This window comes from Silurus aristotelis, assembly GCF_946808225.1.
Source record: "Silurus aristotelis genome assembly, chromosome: 4".
NCBI classification, from domain to species: Eukaryota; Metazoa; Chordata; class Actinopteri; order Siluriformes; family Siluridae; genus Silurus; species Silurus aristotelis.
The window spans coordinates 14,569,461-14,592,937 of NC_139577.1; the positions used below are offsets into that span (position 1 = coordinate 14,569,461).

The window sequence follows — 23,477 nt, forward strand, 5'->3', positions numbered from 1 at the left end:
CACATGCACACACACACACACACACACACACACACACACACACACACACACACACACACGGAAATTAATTATGCAGTAAAGTAGCTTCAGGCACATCATGGTTTACTCTATGTGTATTAGTGATTTTGTCAATGTTTGTTTTGACCCATGTGTGTGTTTACCATGTATTACAGACTGCTTCAGGCTCCAGTAGATGCTGAGGCAGTTTTTCTCCCTCTTCATGCCACGTTTACATTGACATCGGTGGAGAGGACTGGCTAGCAGAGCAGTTACAGCGTTCTCGCAGTGGTTACGAGCCCCTGGCCCGAGCTTCACGCTTCCCCCTCCTGCCACACACTGACGCAAAGTGCGTAGTCGTGGACTGCACGCCTCATCACTGGAGCATGAATCGCCTGCAGTCAGGCAGTCCCACTGCCCTGCTGACACTAGCCAGGGCACTCCTGCACAAAGGAAATGGGTAATTATATATCAACTCTTTATCATATAAAAGTGTTTACCATGATCCGAAAACCTGGAGCAAACACATAAGAACTCAGCACTGAGGCATATTTAGGGGAGGCTCACGCAATATTTACACAGACATGGCTTTTTCTGGGTTAAGAAGAAACTCTTGATAACATTGTGCAGTTTGGTTACACATGCATAGACATTCATGCTCTAGTATTCACTGCAAAGCAATTTACCTCCACTATCACCGCATTCTAATTCAGACCTGTGTGTTTTAAAGATCTGTAACACCTGGAAGCTAAAAATGTCCCAGTTTTTCTATGACCTGCATAATCACCAGGCATGTCACCATGGTGGCTCAGAACCACCAAACCTCACACTGTTGTAGCCACGGGAATGATATGACACTGATATCCACAGGGAATCTGATCTTCTCTAGGTAAAGGAATTGTGTTAGATTAAACAACTGATGCTATTTCAAGTAAATAGGCTCTGTAATTTATTGAATAATAAAATAGAGTCAAGCAGCAGATTGAAAATGACCAGTTGTCATTTATAGAATTGTTATTAGTTGCACATTGTTGTAGCCTCATGGCATTTTACGTGGTACATGGTATAATCGATTACATATCAGTTTGGGATTTTAAATGAAAATATAGTTAATGGCCTTAAATGCTACAGGAATTATAATAAAAGTATAACTTTACTGCACCAATATTCTATTTTTGAGTGGCATAAAAAAGGTAGTTTGAAATGAAAACCTTACCAGGGCATTATAAGGGCTTGAAGTTGACACTTAAAGGTTCAGTGATGCCTAGGTGGGATATGAGACCATACATTTTGAAATTGGAAAATTCAGTAATAATTGCTTGATTCCACAGGATCTAAAGCATAAAGGGATCGTTAATATCTGACATTAATTTGTCCACATTCAGCTGTACTATAGATTATATTGTGTTCAGCGCACAATACAGTGTCTCTGATGAAAAGTTTGAGAGCATTGTTGATGAATTTAATATCTCTGTTAGTCTACACTAAGCTAGTCATTGCAGCTGTGTTACACTAGAGTAACACACAGCCGCAATGATCGATACATTGTGTACTGCACATCAAATAATTCATATTAGGTAATAAAAAAAAAAAATCAGACCTTCATGAAACAGATATCACTCATATGCAGTTCTACCTTCTGCTGCTGTTTTTATTATGCTCAAGAGCACAATATTTTCATTATTGTTGAGAACGCAATGTTTTCATTATGCTTGACAGCACAGTGACTTTCTCGCTTGATATCATGATGTTTCAAGAGTAAATAACACACAAAAATACATGATCTAAAGACTGGAACAGGTCTGGCCATGCATAATGTCAGGCAAGGTTTATCATCCAGCGTACCACTGTAATCATCCAGAATGTTCCAGAACTGGAACATTTTTCTTTCTGTGATTAGAGACTATAAGATTGAGCTTGTTATTTTAAGACTGGAGATAATTAGCTAAGCATTAGTATTGCTGTATTGCGTGGACGGTTGCAAGCAGTCAAATGAGTGTGTTGCTGCTAAGAAAAGACTGCTTGACAACCGCTTGTCATTTTGTCGGTTGCCAGATGTTCAGTCAGTATTTGCAGACTTATATTATATGTAAAAGAGATGCTTTGGTACTGTTTAGTTTATACAGTCCCCAGTGTGTGTACTTAATAGTGTAATGTACTATGCAGTCTGTCCTGCTTTACCTTTAGATTAACCATGGCTAAATGGTTGGTTGCTACTGAATGGGATGTAGTTTAAGATGTGTAGTTTTAGTGTTTTTCACAAACACTGCAGCACCTGACACTGTGTGATTCACAGTGCAGTGGGTGGAGAGATGAGGGTTTATGAAACCAGGCTAACTAGTGACAAAGAAGGAACAAGAGAAACATGAAAAAAAGATGAGGAATAAGAAGAAGCTCTGTTGAGATCTGGCACTTCACATTAAAACAAACATGCAATCCAGATGAGTCACTTTAACAGCAATCCCCTTGTGACAAAAAGGAGGCTAATCTCGTATATAAGATCAACCCAAAGCACAGATTATTCTATAATCAGGTCATTTGTTTATGAAATGATTTGATGATGTGCGATGCAGCTTTGAAGCATCCATGAATGCCTCTGCACGATACTCCTACTGCTTCAAAGCAGCCTGCCAAAAGCAATCAATTTTTTGTCCTCCAGATTGATTCTAATACCTTTCACATCTATGCACTGAAGTTAATGCGTGTCTACACACACACACACACACACACACACACACACACACACACACACACACACACACACACACACGATGGTGATGATGAAGGTAAGGTTCTGGGCTAAAATAATGATGATAAGCACTTCTCTATCTGCAGGACAGATGAATTACGCCAAGAGTCCTCAACTAGAATCTAATCCATTAAGAGTTTGGGCAGCTGGAATCTGGATCAAATAAATAGTTAGTACAGAACGTTTCAAACTCTGCATTCCAGATCACTAGTATGAGCTCTTCCCCTCAATTACACCTGAATTCGATCTTAGTGCTGAATACGTACACTCCTTGTGTGGATGATTATTGCGTATGCGAGTGTGTCCATGGGCACGTGATCTGTCCCTGCAGTGTTAAAATGCTATCTCAGTGTGACTGGCTCCTTCACAGTATGCCTCTGTTTCTCTCACACAACAGACACGTTCCCCTTATTATACAAAAAAGTCTGTTGGTGCATTTTGTATTCATGTGCAGAAAGAAAGAAAGAAAGAAAGAAAGAAAGAAAGAAAGAAAGAAAGAAAGAAAGAAAGAAAGAAAGAAAGAAAGAAAAAAAGAAAGAAAGAAAGAAAGAAAGAAAGAAAGAAAGAAAGAAAGAAAGAAAGAGAAAAAAAAAGAAAGAAAGAAAGAAAGAAAGAAAGAAAGAAAGAAAGAAAGAAAGAAAGAAAGAAAGAAAGAAAGAAAGACTTTTTATTATGGATTCTTTTCCATAAGTATATTGTAACTGTAATTAAAACTTGTTGGTTATTTGTTGAAATTTGTTGGTTATTAATAGTATTATTTCTCAACTTTATTAATTTGTGAAGTAAATGTTAAATGTTTCTTTTTAGTAAGATTTTACAGTTTACAAACAGCATAATTGTCCATCTTAATGTACAGTCTAAAACGAACTGTCTCTGCCCACCCACTATATTTTAAACTGCTACTCATTAACATTACAGGACGAGTGGACATATTCAGAACAAATTATAACAGTGCTACTCCAATAACATGAGATCAAAGAAAAGCATGACTGCTTAATTGCATTGTGATTGGCAGGACCAGGGTCAGTTAAAAGGGAACAAAGCACACCCCATTTTGGCCAATCTCATGGTAATTTAGAGTACCTACTGTATAGAGTAGTATTGCATCATTTATATCACTGAAGAGTGTTTAGCTTTCAGATTTATAAAAGAAATATACAGCTTTATGCTTCTCTCTAAAAATAGCCGAGCTCCTTGAGGCTTGCCATGGGCGGAGCTAAAGACTCTCATGAAAATGCTCTGACATTTCTATAAATAAAACAGAAACAAAACTTTATAGTCTTAAATGAACTACCATGGCTACCAATCAGATCCAGCTGTACATATTTGATCCAGAATCGGATCCCGAGGCTGCAAATTGATCAAGAACAAATACAACAATGACTATGACAGGACTTGTCTATATTGTAAGTACTGAACAAGATTCCCCTTCCCTTTTACCCAAAAATACACTTATTTGAAGATATTATTCTCCAGCAATTCCTTCAGTCTTGTGCAGTTCTGCCCATGACTTCTGTAACTGAATGACGCACGTTGATGGGCATGCTCTTGCTCTCGCTCTGATTGCTGTATGCACTCTTCTGGGAGAAGTGCCCATACAAGAAATTGCACTCTTTATAATGTCATCAAGGGCCATACTCGAAAAAAATATTTTTTTGAAACTTATATGAACACGGAAGGAATGTATTTGGCACAGAAATACTCAGTCATACATGCAATTTAGCTTAAGAATCTCTGTAACAGTGTAAATAACTCATGCATGAAAGAATGCATGAAATACCATTGGGTCCCCTCTTTAATTTAAGTTAATTTAAGTAGTTGCTGGCTTTTTGAACTGAAAAAGTTTAAATAATTATTATTTGTTACTTCTTGTTGCATACATTTTACTGCTTTTCTACCGTTATTGTATAAATGCACACATATACACAAGAATTCATGTAAACTTGGAAGTAACAAAATAGGTGGGTGTTAGAATATATTTTCACAGTTAGTAAAGGGGTTTTTGGTTGATTTTATAAAGTGGGCTGGTTTCTCCTAATGATTCTTGGTCTTTTTAGTTTGGAAAACATGCCAAGTGGCACTCTGAGAATAGGGAAAAAGGATCTAATTAGTAGTCTACAGAAAGTTAGTTCAAGTTTATCTAGTTTCTAAGTGCACAGATCTTTTGTGTGTGTGTGTGTATGTGTGAACTTGATCAATTAATGTTGGAGTCCCAGGTTTCATGGGACCCCATGATGTTGAAAGTGGATGTTGAAATGGGTCACATATACTGTAGGTGTGTGTGTGTGTGTGTGTGTGTGTGTGTGTGTGTAAGGTGAATGTGTGAGGTGTAAAGCACGTAGCAGAAGCAAAAAAAAACCCCACACAAAATGAATCTCGCTCCACAGGCACACACAGTGAGTACATTTTAGCCCTGCAAATTATCTTCAAAATGGCGGGCCCTGCTCTGGCATCTCTCTTCAAGTGGTACATGGTTTTCTCATTACCGTCATATTCCTGTGCAAGTTTGTGCAGGACTTTTAATATGTGAGTAGAGAGGGTTGGTTGCCCCCTTTCCCTGGTGATGATGCTGGAACCTGTCACATAACTCTAAAACGTCTCCTACAGGCTAAGAGAGCCCCAGAAACACACGTACACACTCACACTGAACAGCTTACATTGTTGTCCCAGAACTGTTTACTCATCATCCCACTTCTCTGGCTTTCGCACAGACAAGAGCTGCAGAATATGACACACAACGAATGTAGCAATTATTTGTGTCCGAAGGCCAGTACTGCAAGCAGTCTCCAAGCATTTCCTGACAATATTTGTTTCTGTGCGTGTGTATATTCTGGTATGTATGCAAAAGCACCTGTCTTTTAGAGATATCTGATGACAAAACAATAACATTTTAGTGGCAGGAAAATAAGATGATCCTATAACTTGATCCAAAGCAAAACATCCAATGGTTCCGGTCGCTTAGCTACCAGGAGGACACCAATGAACCCAGAGCAATTCTACATACTCAGGAATTAACCAAAACTCAATATCAAACCAGGGCCCCTGAAGCTGTCACAAGGCAGTGCTATAATAATTGCACTATTATTTTTTTTGCCATGATAATATCCAGCTGTGCACCCAAAGTGTAAGTGCAACACTAAACATCTGGAATGAATAACTAATAAGGCAAAGATTGTGATTTCACCAATGGACTCAAATAACAGAGATAATAATAATCTGCAATAAAAGAGACATTAGAATCAGTTAGCAAAATATCAACTCTCGTATATAATAGGGTCAACTTACAGTGAATTATTTATTTTTAGAAATACAAATAAAATTTTAGGCAGTGACAAGAAAAATAAGGGATAAAGAAGCGACTGCAGTTTTTCCATAATACTATATGTATTTCATACCAGTCAGATGTTCCCAAGCTATAAATCTGGGCATTTACTTAACTTGAGGGCTAGTTAAATGAAAATTTGAGCTGTGGGCTCAAACCCTGCCCAAAGCATTATTTTAAGTTAAACTTATTCCTTATTACAGGTCAAATTTAATGAAAATCGATCAGCTTCAATTTTCTTTGAACATGGATAATATATTGGCTAAGTCCTTTTTTGATAACTTATAACTTTGAAGAAAAAGTATTTTTAGAGCACAGGCCAGAAGAGTAGTGAACACAATAATGGAAATTAAATTTAAGCACCTGCACTGCAGCCCACAGTTCAGGAAACTCCGCTGTGAGCTAGAAGGGAAAATAGAATTGGGCAGAATGAGCATGAGAAATTAATCCTTCACTGAACAGGACTGTTGAGGAGCAGCGGAGCAGTGTGGAGCTGCAATAATGTTTCTCTCTTGGCTGCTCCTGCAAAATAAACATTTGGAAGTTTCTGTGTGTGTGTGTGTGTGTGTGTGTGTGTGTGTGTGTGTGTGTGTGTGTGTGTGTGTGTGTGTGTGTGTGTGTGTCTGTGTCTGTGTGTGTGTGTATAAACATGTGTGTTTCTACATTTCTTCATGAAAGTGGCAAGTTTAACCTTTTCACACTGTGAATATAACATCTAAGCCATGCGAACTGTGAAATTCACATAAAAGTTTAAATCAAATGTATGTTCAGGAATTTTGCTCTTTTACTCTCAAAAGCCAAACAATACCAGCATCGGAATAGTGCTGTAAGACAGGGATCTTTCCTTTTTGTATTCGTAGGCAACATCATAATTTTGTAAAATTGTTGTGCATTTGTCTTTCATCCTGTTTACACAGAATGACATAACCCCAGAGTCCGACAGTTTGCTGCAGAGCAGATATTATATTTGTAAGGAAAACCTTGCCAAACATGACATTATCGTGTTTTGACTGTGTGAACCTTTAAACCCCCTGTTGGCTAGCTCTGTCACACACACACACATTTAAAAGTATAAATAAGAATTGAGATTTTTCAGGCTCTGTATTTTTATTTTTTTAGCAGGATAGCATATTTATACCAGCTCCATACACATACTGAATATACAATAGTGAAACTGCTTTGTAAAACTCTATATGTGTATACTGTATGCATTATATATGAGTGGGATAGCATTTATGGCTTCTTTATAGTTTATTCCAATTTTGTCTGACCCATGACTGTGTGTTGGTGGGAGGCTGGTTTGGAGGGGTAACCTATCTCTAACACAGAATTCTGGTGCACTCCTTTCTTGTTCCTTTTATTCCTTGCAGTAAGTTTAACTTTACATGTTTAGCATAAAACAGGTTACTCACATTCTCTTTCCCTATTGTTGTGTTAGTGAGGAATCCAGGAAGTGAATTTGCTGAATGTACTGCTCTAATGTTTTTCTAATTAGGTTTTTGTTATTGTTAGACTCTACACTGTCAGATAGTTTATGAATGTGCTCCAAAGATGAAGGTAATTCTAGTGTATGATTTATAACTGTTTTCTCAGAGAAGCATGGTCTTATGTTCAAGGTGACAAGTAGCAGTGTCAGTGCTCTGCAGATACAGAATCTAAGAATTCGAATCATATAAACTAATTTTATAATATTAACAAAGTTCATACAGCTGGAAATTGTGTGAATTGTTGAAGCTCTGTCAGGTTTCCCAACCTCTTGTGTATTTTGTGGCTGCCTGGAAAACTTTGTTCTGCCAAGCTTCAAGCTGCAGGGGGAGAGTAAAGCTAGATGATAGATGTGATCAATGTCCGAGACTTTTGGGACCTGAATATTTGTAACAGGAACTTAGAGTTTTGTTCTAACTGCAGCATAATGCCATTATCACCATGCAAGGTGTGCCTAGCCTGCTATAATAAAACCTTTACACAATATGACCAAAAGTATGTGGACACCTGACCATCAAATCCACGTTTCTTCCCTAAAATGATGCCAACATGTTGAAAGCATACAATCTTAAAGAACGCATCTGTATTCGGTAGCATTACAATTTCTCTTCATTTTATCTAAAGTCAATCAAAATGTTGCAGCATGAAAATGCTCCGTGTACAAAGTGAGCTACCTTAAAACTTGTTGATGTGGAAGAACTCAAGTACACAAACGAGATTACATTTCTCTGCCATTGTGCTATCAGAACAAGGAGTAAAGTAAATATGGATGCTCTAAGAGAAAGAAAGGTGGACTCCTTTACTACATATGCAACAAAATAAACATAAACAGAATACCTATCTGGAAGAAAGAGCAAATGTTTGTACCGTTACTCTGTTGGAATGCAGATTAGAGGAGCTAGCAAGGGCATGGGTCAAATGCAACAAACTATTAGCTGCAATGTCTAATAGTTACAAATAGTCACAATAAACAAATTAATGAATTACCAAGTGTTAGGGACCCTAGTACAGTTGCTTCACTTACAGAAACATGTTATCTGAACTTGCAGTTCACACGGTGGTTTCTAGCACTGTTAAAAAAAAAGCTTGAGGGAACAGAGTAACTATAGACAGCACTTAGGAGCCGTAGCAACGAGGCATAGAACATAACTAGGGCTGTTAATAAAAATAATGATAAAGATAATTAAACTTTAAAACAAGTTGCAAAATTGTGCCAGCTGCTATTGGTACCTGCATAGGTCTTCAGTTCACAAGCCCAGGTGGCATGAAACGATAATTTCTTTCTATTTGAGACAAGTGTGCTGGCATATTATTCGTGTAAAAATCTATTTCAAAGGCTTCAACAGCAAATAGAATAGAACATGATCAGGCCTCTATAGCACAATTTAGTAAAACTACTGGGGATCCTGATGTTCAGCTTGAAATTAGGCTGGCATTGTGGGATGGGTCTACCTTCTGCAACTGCAGCTTTGGAACTTGATAACAGACTAGTGCCACCTGGGAACACAGGGCATTACACTCTGTCTCCACCAAACACAGGGCTCTGTCTCACATTGGTAAAGAACTAAGCCGACTTGCTGTGAAAAACATAAAATTCATTCCTTTTGTTTTCATTCCCACCAAAAAAAAAATCATTTTAGATCTAAGAGCTCAAATGTCTTTCCTGTATGTTATGCATACTAGGTGCGATGCAAGCTGTGAAAAAAAACACAATTAGTTTTTAACCACAGATCTGAAATATGCATATTTCCACATTCAAATTGCTGTAGCGCACAGCTATTCGTTTGCTTCAACATAATTAGACTGACATATCAGTTCAGAGCCTTTTCCCCTGGGTTAGATTTAGCACTCAGCATGTTCACAAAATGTGTGAGTTTCTTTAGAGCATCTGCAATGCTAGTATTTTCCCTATGTGGATGACTGACTGCTGTGTTGACAATTCTAACAGCAGGTAAGGAGCCAAACAGAGCTTCTGATCTCACATGTGCAAGCTCTAGAACTAAAAGTTAATTACGATGAGTCATTTGACACTTTCACATTTCGTAGGTAGGAAAATTGACTCGGGTCATGCAAGCCTTTTGACAAAATACCGGGCTCTTTATAATAAATTCAGTCCGAAAATAACTGGAGGGCAAAGGTGGATGAAGGATGGGAAAATGAGGCTAGACATGAGCATATCTATGTCTTTAAAATGTAAGCTTTGAAGGTACAATGTAAAACAAAATTTTATATAAAGTGTGTCATCTAAGACTACCTTTTAATAGCCATCCACACAGCTAGAGAGGTGGCCAAATTAGATGGTATTGGTCAGCATGCAATGTCTGCATTGGGCATTGAGAGTTAATTTAGGTCACACTGTGGCTAGACCCAGCATCCCTGCCAAAGATACTGACAGTGCAGTATATCAATAAACCAATTAACCTATCTGCCCTTGAATAGGAATGTGCCCAGGCTAGTAACTGCTCTTAAACACTACTTGAAACTGACAGAAAATGAGTTTAATTCGTGTTACAGCCACCTCATGCAGGGAACTAAGAGGACTGTCACGAGAAGTAGCACTAAGTTCACCATTAAGCTTGACCACATTTTACAGACTGAAATACATTGTGATGCTTATCCTCAATACTGTACAACATCAGCAGCTTTTATTGCTTCAACCCAAATAGACAGCAAGATCTGAATGGTAAGTAATTAATAATTTTAATTAAGTAGGTTACCTATAGTGGGTCACAGTTATAAGGTGATGACTTGTTATTTCCTGGAAATGAAAGATGTAAATAGAATAACTGCATGAACTGATATGAATAGGGATGTCTGACTGTTTTTTCTTCAAGCAGAGGACCATAGGCCCCTCTAACTCAATTTTTTCCCTCTAACCGATTTTGGCCAATTCCCATCCACCAATTAGGTCTCCAGATAACGACTTCCAACTGGGGAAGTGTTAAGGCTGTAACATGCTTCCACCAAGACGTATGAATTCACCAGGACTGCTCCACCAAGAATTGGCTTCCACCAAGACTGCTGCTAAAGTGGTATATCACGCTTGAGGGAAAGCACTATCCACCTGCTTTTGCATACATGCATTGTTACATCCCTACCACACACAACCAATTTTTTGGCTCTCAGACACAGATGGATGAGGCATCATTGGGATTCAAACTCACAATCTACAGACAATAAGTTTAATGTTTTTCTGTTGTTTAAATCAAGAGTGTAGTTCCTTTTATATTAAGCTGCCCTAAGACAATGCATGAGCAGTAGTATCAAAAGATGTCTAACTTCAGAATTATACATAAAGCACTTTTTAGGCCTCACTCTCTGAGGGCATATCATAGCATAATCGTAGTTGTTTGGTAATGTGACTATATCAATTAGTAACAAAATAAAATTAGAATGTGAAAAAAATGTTGGCTATGTATTTCTTAGAAAGAACTACAGTATAATGAATATATATTGCTTGTAGGGGTTGAGGAGAACATCTCTACTTCAAAGCATCATTGACACATACCAATAAATGCAGTCAAAAACAAAAGTCTATGCCTAGATGACCTGGAACTAAAAAGGTTTCCTATTAAAGAAGTGTTCTTTGAACTCAGCATGTGGCTTTTGATGCTGCTGGCCACATGAGGGAATGCAGGAGGATGGCAGATGCCATATTGGCCTATTAGGGGGATGAGAACTCTGAATTCATGGTTTATATTGTGTGTGCATGTATGTATGATTTTTAAAAGGCTCTAAATGTGGCTTTCATTTTATTAACTGATGCACAAATGAAAATGGATTTCTTTTTGCTAATCATATTATTAGTGCATTTACATTCCCATCTTAATACAAGGCGAAATATATATTTTTGTTTGAATTAAATATATCTTTGATCATTTCTAAATTATGTTTTTATTTACCGCCAGGAGGTAACACTTTTGGTTTTACAGTTAATCTAAATAACTGAAATGAAGCAGTCTAACAGAAATTAGTAAATGAGTAAATATGACCTTCTGAAAGCCCATGAATGTGTAATGTATGAAATGATTAGTCACACAATGCATTCTGCTGTAATGAATAGTATGTAGTATGTATGCCTGAATGCATTATTTGTCAGGAAAACAATAAGCTAAAGACTTAAGAAAACTTTTGTCAAGTCCTCCCAATGAATTGGTAACACACTTGAGTTGTGTATTTTGATGAAAGGGTATGTTTATTGTGCAGCTAACATTATAATTTATAAATTTCCCCTAAAACATTCAAATTTTCACTGTATTAAATTAAACAGACTGTTAATTCTTAATTGAATAAGAACATTCCTTTGTGGAAAATCTTGAATGTGTATATATTACTAAAATATTTCTTTTGACTATGTTCCCATTTCAAGTCCTATTGCTCAGTTTAAATTTTTTTAATTGTGAAAAAAAAAATACATTTTTGGACCGCTTTAAATTGCTGCTGACATGCAGCCAACAGTGGATCATGATAAGAGGCTTGTGCAACGAAGTGCAAAAAATACATGAATTTAAATCTGATTGCTTTCATTTGCAATGTTCAAATTCAATGTTTTGGTTAATCTGATTTAAGCAAACGGCACACGACATCTGACATTTGTAGGTGGTTTTAAACACAAATAAACTTTCTTGGCACGGGCCACTTAGAACCTTATTTTATATATTTTTAAGCTTGTTGATTTTTAATGTCAGAGACTTACAACAACAGTAGGCTGTTGCCTGAACTGAAGCATTCAGAAGCATCACTGTTAATTACCTTTATGCAGAGCATAATCCACAACATTTACATTAACATTTAGAAAATAAATATTAGTAGCAAGTGCAAAGAGTTTGCCTGCCCTGCACAAATTGGTGTATGCACCCCTGCATTGTTACTTGAGGCATGTGAGAAAATAGTACTGCAGTCTTAACAAACACAATCTAATTTGGTTGCCTGTAATTTCAATGCCCAATATAGGGCTTAAGAAATGAAACAGATTTGTTTAGATTTATTCAGCATGAATCTGTCAGATTTAAATAAAAACAACCAAAAAAACATATCGTTAGCCACGTGGCTTTAGAAGCTGCTAACACCAATGGCAAGTACACACAAACAGAAACCAATCAGACGTCCTTTTCTAAATCCTATAAAAAACTATGAAACAGTCTGTCTTCAACCAGTTTTCCTCATTTTTACCACCTGCAAGCTGTTGATTTGACTGTACACTCAAATCTGGTTTAAGCTTACCTTCTTTCTCTGTGTGCTACAGTCCATCCAATTTCATAGGTATGTAGGTATGAGTGTAATCCAGTATAAAAACACAGCAACACCGCAAACGCATTCTCTTGGTATCCCTTACATAAAAAAAATGCACATTTGTCTGTACACATTCATGTCTTCTGCTATCCTCTACTGCACACTAGAAACCTGCACATGATAAAAAAGTTTGTCTGCATCTTGTGAAGTGTAAAATATGAGAAAGACTTGTTTTGTGTACTGTATGATGTTATGTGTCAGATAGAAAAAACATAACTCCTTTTTTCCCACTCTGATTTCCACCCCTCACCGAGAGTGAAATAACTGTTTTCTGGGTCTGGCCAAAAGGTCCCGAATTGATGTGTTGTACTTTTACTTTCTTACCTTTTCCAAAAACTTGAAAGCACCACTGCTGTGTGTTATAAATGATAAAAAGAGAGTTTTAGATTTTAGACAGATATACATATAAAAAAACATCTAGCTTAGTAACCAAGGTTGCTTTCAGGTAACAGTTGTGTAACATACATGCTAATAGATGGTAGTGATTTGGTAGTTTGGAATAAAGGCTTTAATGTATATGTATATGTATATGTGTGTGTGTGTGTGTGTGTGTGTGTGTGTGTGTGTGTGTGTGTGTGTGTGTGTGTGTGTGTGTGTGTGTGTATGTGTGTGTGCTCTTGCATCTTTGATTTTTAGAGTGATATTTGATTTATAGATCATCATTAAAGTATTGATTGACAACAGAGATGTGCTTTCATTATTTGAATAAAGGTGCAGGAATAATTAGCTGCAAATACACTCACAGATTGTAAAGCAGTAGGCTACAGCTAATTACCCTCAATGATCGACCTGGTCACACCAGCTCAGTATGGTTTCTTTGGTAATGAATGTTAAATGTATTATAAATAGTTTACTTTGTACACATTAAAGGTCTTCAGGAGACAAGGAAATCTGGTGCATGTTACTGTTGAAAGTATAAAGCTTCTTGTTATTGTGTGTACGGGTATTTCCCTTTCAGGAACTTGCGTCTCTTCCCTCAAGGAACTAGGGTACATACGTAACCTAAAGACGTTCAGCCCTCATTTACTAGTTCACGTCAGTGTTTTGAGTTTCCAGGGTCTGGTGAAGTGTTGACTATAATTTCAACAGGGAGTGGATGGATGGTAGAGAGTTTCCTGGAAAGGAATTACTTTAGATCATGGACCAGTCGTTAAAAGCATTTTACTGCATTATTTAACTGTGTATGCCTATGTATATGACAAATAAAATTTTTCACATTATTAAGCTTTGTAACGGAAATTCACGATTAGCCAATAAATTAAGCTATTTAAAATTGCAAGGATAACACAGACTGCATTTAAAATTGACAATCCATTTAATTAGTTGGCAATAATAGTAATTCTGATAATATGTAGTACAACCATGCTGGGGCAACCTGTCATATAAGTAAAACACCTAATGAAAATGTGCAAAGGTCTCGTTTTTGGTGAAACAATCACAAATTAGCTGCTAATGATGTATTCACTTTTGCTGTGCTACACAAAACAAATAATTTAAATATTCACACAAAGCTGATAACAGCAGGGTCACCAGGCAAGAAGCCTAATGGCCAATGAAAGCCGAGAAACCAGGCCCAGTAGCCAAAATTCTAAATGTTTCCTTTAAAGCCTTATGGACGGCTTTTACATTTCTTTTTCATGAGTGTAATTGACATGTATTGTTGGATATACAAAGTAACATTAACAATAAATTGGTTTTTAATCAAAGTCGTAAAATGGGAATAGGTGAGGAATACAAAAAACCCAGGCATTAACATCATTAAACCTGTGCAATTTCAGCACCACAATTAAATTAAAAGACAATTTTTTTATTGGAAAGCTTTCAGTTACAGTTGACTGAGAAAATGCACTTTAAAGGTGTTAGAAAAGTAACAAATGTAGTGGTACCCAAGGTGGCCTGCAAAACTAATCACAGTCTGTGTTTTGACATTTTCTACAATACAGTTCCAAACACACTTAGGAACTAGGCTTCTCTTTTGCATAAATCACAACAAGTAGTTGTAGCATTTTAAAAATGTATAGAAGTAAAAATGAGAAAATAACTGTTTAAAAAACTCCCTTCTACTGTATCTCTACAAATATAACCCATTGTACTTTTGGAAAAACATTACTGCCAAATTAAAACAAAACAAATAAATAGACTTTATACCGTAGTTGCATCACTGAAAATTTGACAACTAATATCTTTTTCCACACTGAATGGCTTAGTCGTATGTTTGTCTCGTTCTACAGATTGTAACTATCCAAAAAACTTGGAACAAAAGCACACTTAATTTGCAAGGATTGCGATATTTTTAGGCAGACTCGACTGCTGTTTTTTTTTTTCAACATCATACAGACAGATAGCACGGTTATATAGTAGCCTGAAAAAAATACTTCCATTTTGTTTTGGTAAAATATATACATTTTCTTTAATTAGAGACAACAAAGTATATTTTTGGCAAATAAATTAATTTCAGAAAAACATGTCAGTTTTTGTCAGTTTTGGCCATTGTCCAGATTTTAGCTGTAATGATATATGGATCTGATTCAAGGCACATTTGTGGCACAGTAAATCCTTTGGATGAATCTATCAGAATGTTATTACAGTATTGTCATAATAAATTAAAGATCTATTTACATATACAAATTACTGTTTTTTTTTTTATTTTCATAGTTATTCATTAATGCATTAATATATTTAAAACACTGCCGAGATTACTTAAGTACTGCTGTAGCGGCCTCGTTATCCAGGAGGCGTTCGCTTTTTTATTCACTTAAAATCTTAAGTTCTGTAAAGCTGCTTTGAGACAATGTCCATTGTGAAAAGTGCTATAAAAAGAAACTTGAACTTTACTTTTTGAATACCCTTGCTTCTTTTACAGCTGTTGCTCCTATACAGCTGTTGCTGATCCATCTGTTTTATCTGTATGTACCTATCACATTTAACACAGCCCTCCTGTGCACGACTTGCCTTTCACAGCACAGCCACATTTAACAGATCGCAAGTGCGCAATACACTTACTGAAACAATAACCCTGTTCTCAACACTGTAAATGCAATTCCCCAAACAAAAAAAACGAACAAAACATGATACAACATGTGTCAAAATTATAACTAGGTCTTGCCAAATGGATAGCACTCTTGAGAACTTAAACATCGAGATGTCAAGATCGTCAGACTTGGAGGAACAGGAATGCAACTCAGAATAGAATAGATAAGAATAGAAAATTATACTATACTGAAATACTATTTCAGTATTAAAAGCAGAGATGGGAAGAAATGTAGTACAAATACTGCATTACTGTAGTTTATTAGATTTTTCAGGTATCAGTATTTTACTTCACTGTTGATTTCACTTTTTACTTAAACTCATTAACTTTTTAACACAAATATCTGTACTTTTAACTTCTTACATTTTCAAACCAGGATTGTTGCATTAGTTTTAATCTCTTTGGTGACATGATCGATATTTTTTATTTTTGTTGTGTGCTGTTTTCAGCCCATCAACCTATTTCTTGTCATTGGCTTTCTCATACTGGTGTATCATTTCCTGGCTCTCACACACCACAGGCACACTGCAGACTCATTTATGAGGCTAACAACGGGCAAGGCAGAAAGCAACAAGAAGTATGGGGTTAACGTGGATGAGACAGAGGAAGTCAACATGACTGAGAACAAAGACATTCCTGATCACCTGATCATCATCATATTTTCTTTACTTGTGTTCTATATGGTGTTCTTTCAGCCTGGATACATTCATAAGGTAACAAAATTTGAAACTCTTTTCTATTAATATAATAATATTACGTGAGGTCCAGTTATCAGTGTGACACTAAACAAGTATTAATAATAGCTAATTTTTGACTTAAGTGCATGTCAAAACCCAAACTTCTTTACTTTTACTTAAGTATATATATATATATATATATATATATATATATATATATATATATATATATATATATATATATATATATATACACCCTGTCATCAGTTTCCTGTCTATAGCAGAAATACTCAAAGACGGAGAAAATATTAGAAATGATAACAACATGCACAGTCTTAGTAATCCTTGTAAAATTTTGTTCTGGTGTGAATAGTCTAGAACGTACCCAATTGTGTCTGTGGTATAATCCTAAGAAAAGCAAAAAGCAAAAATATGTGTATAATTACCCAATAAATCCCAAATACAAATATTATAGTATAATATAGACATGTTTACAGGTAATTTGTACAGTGTATTTAATATACACGAGTACTCATTGTAGACCATCTATTTTATTGATTGCCAGAAGAATGGTTCAGCTGAGGCTGCTCTTTTTAACCTGCTTCAATCAAACTTAAGTTCTGGTTGATTACATAGTACACAATACAGTATCAGATTCTGCAAGTATCAGTTTCTGATACTCTGTCCCACCCTTTTGTCCTCCACACCTCTTGCAATTGCCATATCCCACACATAGGAAAACACCTTTCCTTTGCCAAAGAGAATTTCTTGTCTCTGTAGAACACCTACATCTTGCTTCATTATCACATTTTAGTGTAGTGATTATATGTGCTTAAGGTGTTACTCTAATGATTTATCCTACCTCGGTGAACTAGATTGTATTTCAGATGTGTACTTATAGAGTTATTGACTGAAATCACACCTCACATTGGCTATTCTTTCCTTTTTTATAATCCATAATATTTACTGTAAAACATGTTCATGTTCCTCTGAGTGAACACTGTGTGGGAACTGTGTGCATAGCTAATAAAACAAATGCATTCACTGTTTTGATCAGCATGTCATAGTCAAAAAGAAATTATAAATGTGGAAAAAAATTAGTTTAGCTTTTACATTTTGTATGAAAACAATGAAAACAGTACTAGTTCTGCGAGCAGGTGTGTAAACCTCTTGTTTGGAGTCATTTTGTGACATTATCTCTTTGAGAAATGCTTTTTACGCAGTTGAGACAAAATTGCGACACTAATGCCTATTTTGTTTGTTCACTCCAATTATGAAATTATGAATCAACTAGTGTTTAAGTGTATACGCTTCCCACATCATCACAGAGACGAACATTTTTGGACATAGGATCATTTATTACTTAAAGCATACTGAAAATGAGTTTCAGGAATTAATCCTAGAAACTGATTTCACTAAATCTCTTAAAGTCATTCTGGATGGTTGCCTTGTAATTCTTTTTTTTATGTGTGTTTGTGGAGGAAAAAAAAACATTAGTTACTTCACAAATTAACAGGCTTTTCTTAAAGGAGAATGTATTAGGGTCTGTTGTGAGTGATGCTTTAGTCCTGCCAGTGTTTGTTTCTCCAGCTTCTATCAGCATCCTCTTATCACTTCTGTATTGGCCATGAGGGGCATCTGAAACCCTCTCACCCAACATCACTCACTCATACACTTATAATGTGCAATTGAATTCACTCTGAGCATTCTGGCTGAATTCTATAGCAGCTCCATCATCCCTAGGGACAAAGTAGAGGAATACACAGGTCTCTCAAATGCTCCACTGTTCAAGAAGCTGATCTCTGACAGGTGTAGTGTTTGCTATTTTTCTGTCACACTGCCAGTCTGTTGAGGAGATGATGGGTTTTAATGGGGAAGATGAAGCTCAGAACTCCAAATTTTACAATTATAAGTTTTACTCCAAATATTACAATTATAAAAAACAAACCAAAATTCTTTTAATATTGCTTTATCCATGTAAAGCTAATTTGAGACAATGTCCATTGTTAAAAGTGCTCTACAAATAAAAATGAATTGAAATGAATATTGTTTTGACATTCATCTTTAGGATAGCCGTGACCACAGTGTTTTGACTATGCCCAAATCCTGCAGAATTTACAGTTTTCAAGAGACCAGACACCTGTTTATTTTAATATATCTGACTGCAAATAAGATTTTAGAAAATCCTCTACCACTAACAGTACTTGCAGTCAGAGCTCCTCTGTGAGATTACAAATCACAGTGAGATATAAGAGTAAAATACACAGTGATAATGATTTCCCTTTCAGGAACTTCCCTTTCTCCAACCTCACCTGCCCGGTCCAGCATTCGTTTACAGGCTTCGGTTCACAAGGCTTATTCCCCCTGAGACGAGAGCATGCAGCTTCGCCTCTCTTCCTCTGAAAAGGGTGTGTGTGTGTGTGTGTGTGTGTGTGTGTCAGGGGGCGCTTTGCGAGTCCGAGGTTGAGGTGCTCATGGAAGTTGTGACTCGTGCCGTTGTCGATCATTTTGATGTGATGAAGTAACCACCATCTATGGGCTTATTAGAACGTGACAGCAATAAATAAGTTTTTGCCTTTACTCATTCAAGACTGAACATCTTTCATTGGCTCATTTCAAGGTTCATTTCAGCCTGCCCCTTCAGCCCCAAAGCGGCGTTATACTCCAACATCATGGGGCTGAAAGAACATGGTTATAAGGCAGTGCCCTGGGTTAAAGAGACTCTAGCTAGCTATCTCTCCCTATGTGTTGCATCGTCTCTGAAGACCCCGACATTAGCCACCAAGGCTCTGTGTACTACGTCGGCGCTGGTGGGTAAGGCGTATGCCTCAGCAGGTCAGGCCGCTGTATGTCTGCACACCATGGACGGTGTAGCAGGCATATTAGGCCGAACTGCTACGAGAGCTGGATGTGAGAGGCATCTCAATATAGTCTATGGGTGCCCTAGTCTCGACAGAGAGGCACCTATGGCTCACTCTGTCGGATTTGTCTGACAGGGATAGGGCATTACTGCTGGATGCCCCCCCTTGTGCCGACTGGCCTATTCTGTGACTCTGTCAATGCGGTAGTTGATAGGTTTCAGGATTCTAAGAAACAGGCCGTGGCATTCCAGCGGTACCTTCCACGCAGCTCTCATAAGGCTGCTCAGTGGGCCCAGCCCCAACTTCAACCCAGCCCCTCCCACCAGGAGGTACAGAAATGGAGTGTTGTGACTCGCACCTCCCTTGTCAGGGATACCGTGCAGTGCTCTGAGTCGAGGCCCAGGGAAATCGACAGATCTGAGGACTGTCATCTTTAGTAATTGGGCTTTGACCAAAATGTCCTGGGGACTTTGCCTTGAAAGGGTGCAGTGCACCGCAATACACAGAAACTGATACCCATAAGAGACTACCTGGCAGCCAGGAAAGCTCTGCCAGACTTGTCTCTGTGGGTCCTGTGTACTGTAGACAGAAGCTATATGATTCAGTTCCGGTCTTGTCCGCCCCCGTTCGACAGGGTTTGTCTCATCCTGGTGGGAACCAAGCAGGCTCTGGTCATGGAACAAGAAGTAAACACACTTCTGAGGAAGGAGGCCATTGAGGGGGTCCCTCTATCAGACAGAGAGTCCAGGTTGTACAGCCGGTCTTCATAGTAGTTTACTACATATTACACCACTATGGTCAAGACCAAAGATCTGTCAAAGGTCACCAGAAACAAAATTGTAGACCTGCACCAGGCTGGGAAGACTGAATCTGCAATAGGTAAGCAGCTTGGTGTGAAGAAATCAACTGTGGAAGTAATTATTAGAAAATGGAAGACATACAAGACCACTGAAAATCTCCCTCGATCTGGGGCTCCACGCAAGATCTCACCCCAAAATCCCAGAACCACACGGGGGGACCTAGTGAATGATCTGCAGAGAGCTGGGACCAAAGTAACAAAGGCTACTATCAGGCCCAGCAACAGCCCCAAAACATCACTGCTCTAGAAGAGATCTGCATGGAGGAATGGGCCAAACTAGCATCAACAGTGTGTAAAAACCTTGTGGAGACTTAGAGAAAACGTTTGATCTCTGTCATTGCCGACAAAGGGTATATAACAAAGTATTGAGATAAACTTTTGTTAAACTTTTGTTATTGACCAAATACTTATTTTCCACCATAATTTGCAAATAAATTCTTAAAAAATGTGATTTTCTGGATTTCTTTTCTCATTTTGTCTCTCATAGTTGAAGTGTACCTATGATAAAAATTACAGGCCTCTCTAATCTTTTTTTTTTTTTTTTTTTTTTTTTTTTTTTTTTTTTTTTTTTTTTTTTAGTTGTCTACAACTATATTAAAGTTAAAATTAAATATTAAATATGAGCACAAAGTGTAACTGGTGCCTGGCTCAATTTTGGCCGAACTGTAGCTTTTGGACAGATGGCCTCAAATTTGACTATAGAATACTTTGGTATACCAAGAGATATTACTATAATCCTAGATTGATAGGCAGCAAAAATTGCTTCTCTAAACTGCTAAAACTTCAGCATTTATAGAGGTGGTCATGCTTGCTGATGATCAGTTAATCAAAGGCATTTAATAAACTGCACATGACTGCTACTTAGCCTAATTTCTACGGAAGCCATACGTCACATATGGCTTTTCTTAATAATGTCTTTATTTTTGTAAAAAATAAATAATGACGTTGCATTATGTTAGGTGTTGTCATGGTTTTCAAAGGTTGCATTCAACAAACTTTAAAACCTGATAAGGAACAGATTATTTTGATGTGGGCAATAATTAGGTCGCTCCAGTCATCTGGAGATGATATGAATTAACCTGGAAGAGGGCATGTGTCTATATTATCTCAACATACTGTGATGAGGATTGGTCAAGTGGCCATAAATCTCTTAGGATCACAGTTTGGGAATAGCAAAAGTTAGTTGCATTATGGGGTCAGAAAGTCTCTAAAACTATAATTCAGTGTCAAATATTTCACCACAAGTTGGTTGGAAGAGATTCAACAAAAAACTTTACTTTCATATAAAAACAAACTTGAATGGTTTCAGTTTGCCAGACACTATTGTGATGGTCAGATGAAAAAAGAAGGCTCAAAGCTGTTACCTTGACAAAGGGAGGTATCACAAAGTATTGACAAAAACGGTGCCAATAATTGTGCCACAAATCTTTTTAAACGAAAAATACCCTTTTATTAAAAAAAAAAAAATAACTGTGTTGTGTTTGCTAGTGTCCATGAGAGCAAAGTATTTGAACTTTTTAAACAACAGATCAAAATGGTAAACATTTAAGGACAATATATTTTTCATTGCTTTTTTTTTGCTTATATTTACCAAGGGTGCCAATACTAGTGGAGGGCACTATATATGGTCCCACTGTTGAAAGAGACCAAATACCTGAATGCTCAGCTGTTTCTTGGCCAGGCATTTATTATTCCTTCATTACTATGTTTATTAAGTAAACAAATAATAGGTTTTAAGTTGATTTCATGTGGTATTTGCTGTTAACTCTTAATATGCAGTCCAAAAGTGAGCAAAATGGCTGAAGAGCTTTGGAACACTAAAAGACCTGTAAATGCAGAGGCTTGATCACAACCGTTAAGCATTAAAACAACGAGGACCAGATTATAGTTTGGCAAAAAAAATAAAAAATAAATGTGCTTTTTAGGTCCTACACTTTATAGACAATGGAGTGAAAGCTCAATAGATGGAAAGAAAATAGTCAGGACAGAATTACTTATCTGAAGCATAAACCCTAATCTTATGGCATGGGTATGCATGGTGGCTAATGGAAGTGGTTTCATTGTATTTACTGATGATGTGACTGCTATCAAAAGAAGCAAGAGAAACTGTGAAGTGTATGGATCTTCTAAATGCTTCAAAACCCATTGGATGTGCTTTACAGTAGAGACCTACACGGGACAGATTTTTCTGTTTCGCTCACGCACAAAATATATGTTATTTTCACCTGCTCCCTTCTGCAAAAGCCTGCAGGTAAAATGTATAAGTAGTTTTATTTTGAATGCACTGACTGGTGAATGTGCTGTTTTTTTTTTTGTTGGTTTTTTTTGTTGGTTTTTTTTTACTTTCCTTTTGAATATAAATAAAATATAAATGAAAAATAAACAAACATTGCATATTATTTTAGTTTTACTTTTTTGTGTAAATTATAAACATGGACATAAACAAATAACTTTTCAGAACATAGAACATCAACTCAAACGATATCTTATAAATAAAAATAAAAAAACAGGCCATGGTTTTGTTGTGTTATAATGAAGTAATATCTGTAGCACTCAGTAATTCATCTCTGTCTTGAGCTTCAGACATTGTGCCTCTGTGTGTTCTAGTAGTTACCATGCATAAATCATAAACGAGTGCGTTTTTAACCTTTTGCCTGTAAACCGTTTGATTTTATTTTAGTTGCCATTGTTGCTTTTGTGCAATAGATACATAACAGTTTAATTCGCTTTTAGTAATTTATTTATCCATTTATTTATATACTATATATATATATATATTCGTTTCGTATTCTCCCGCTTATCCGTATTTCGGGTCGCGGGGGCAGCAGTCTAAGCAGTAACCCCCGCCTTCGACTGCTGCCCAATCCTCACAGCACCGTCCCTTACGGTCCCTCCTGCAGGTGGTGAGCCCACGGGAAGGCGGCCCTACGTCACTTCGACGTTACGGACCTTGATGTTTCCCTCGCAAGGGACCCCCGGAGCATAGAGGGTTAAGGGCCTTGCTCAAGGGCCCAAGGGTGGCAGCTTGGCGATACCGGGGCTTGAACCCCAGACCTTCCGATTGGCAACCCAGCGCCTTAACCGCTGGAGCCACCACTCCCTCTTATATATATATATATATATATATATATATATATATATATATATATATATATATATATATATATATATATATATATATATATATATATATATATATATATA

General features: G+C 37.0%; 1 protein-coding gene across 3 annotated transcripts in view; it reads right to left on the minus strand.

Annotated features, from left to right (window-relative positions):
* gfra4a (GDNF family receptor alpha 4a) overlaps window positions 1–23,477 on the minus strand; it is a 112,712-nt gene that overhangs the window by 15,743 nt on the left and 73,492 nt on the right. For all 3 annotated transcript variants that reach the window (XM_083540250.1, XM_083540251.1, XM_083540252.1), the window contains exon 2: window positions 162–440. In XM_083540250.1, the coding sequence (XP_083396376.1) occupies window positions 162–440 (279 nt within the window). The remainder of the gene's footprint in view (window positions 1–161; window positions 441–23,477) is intronic.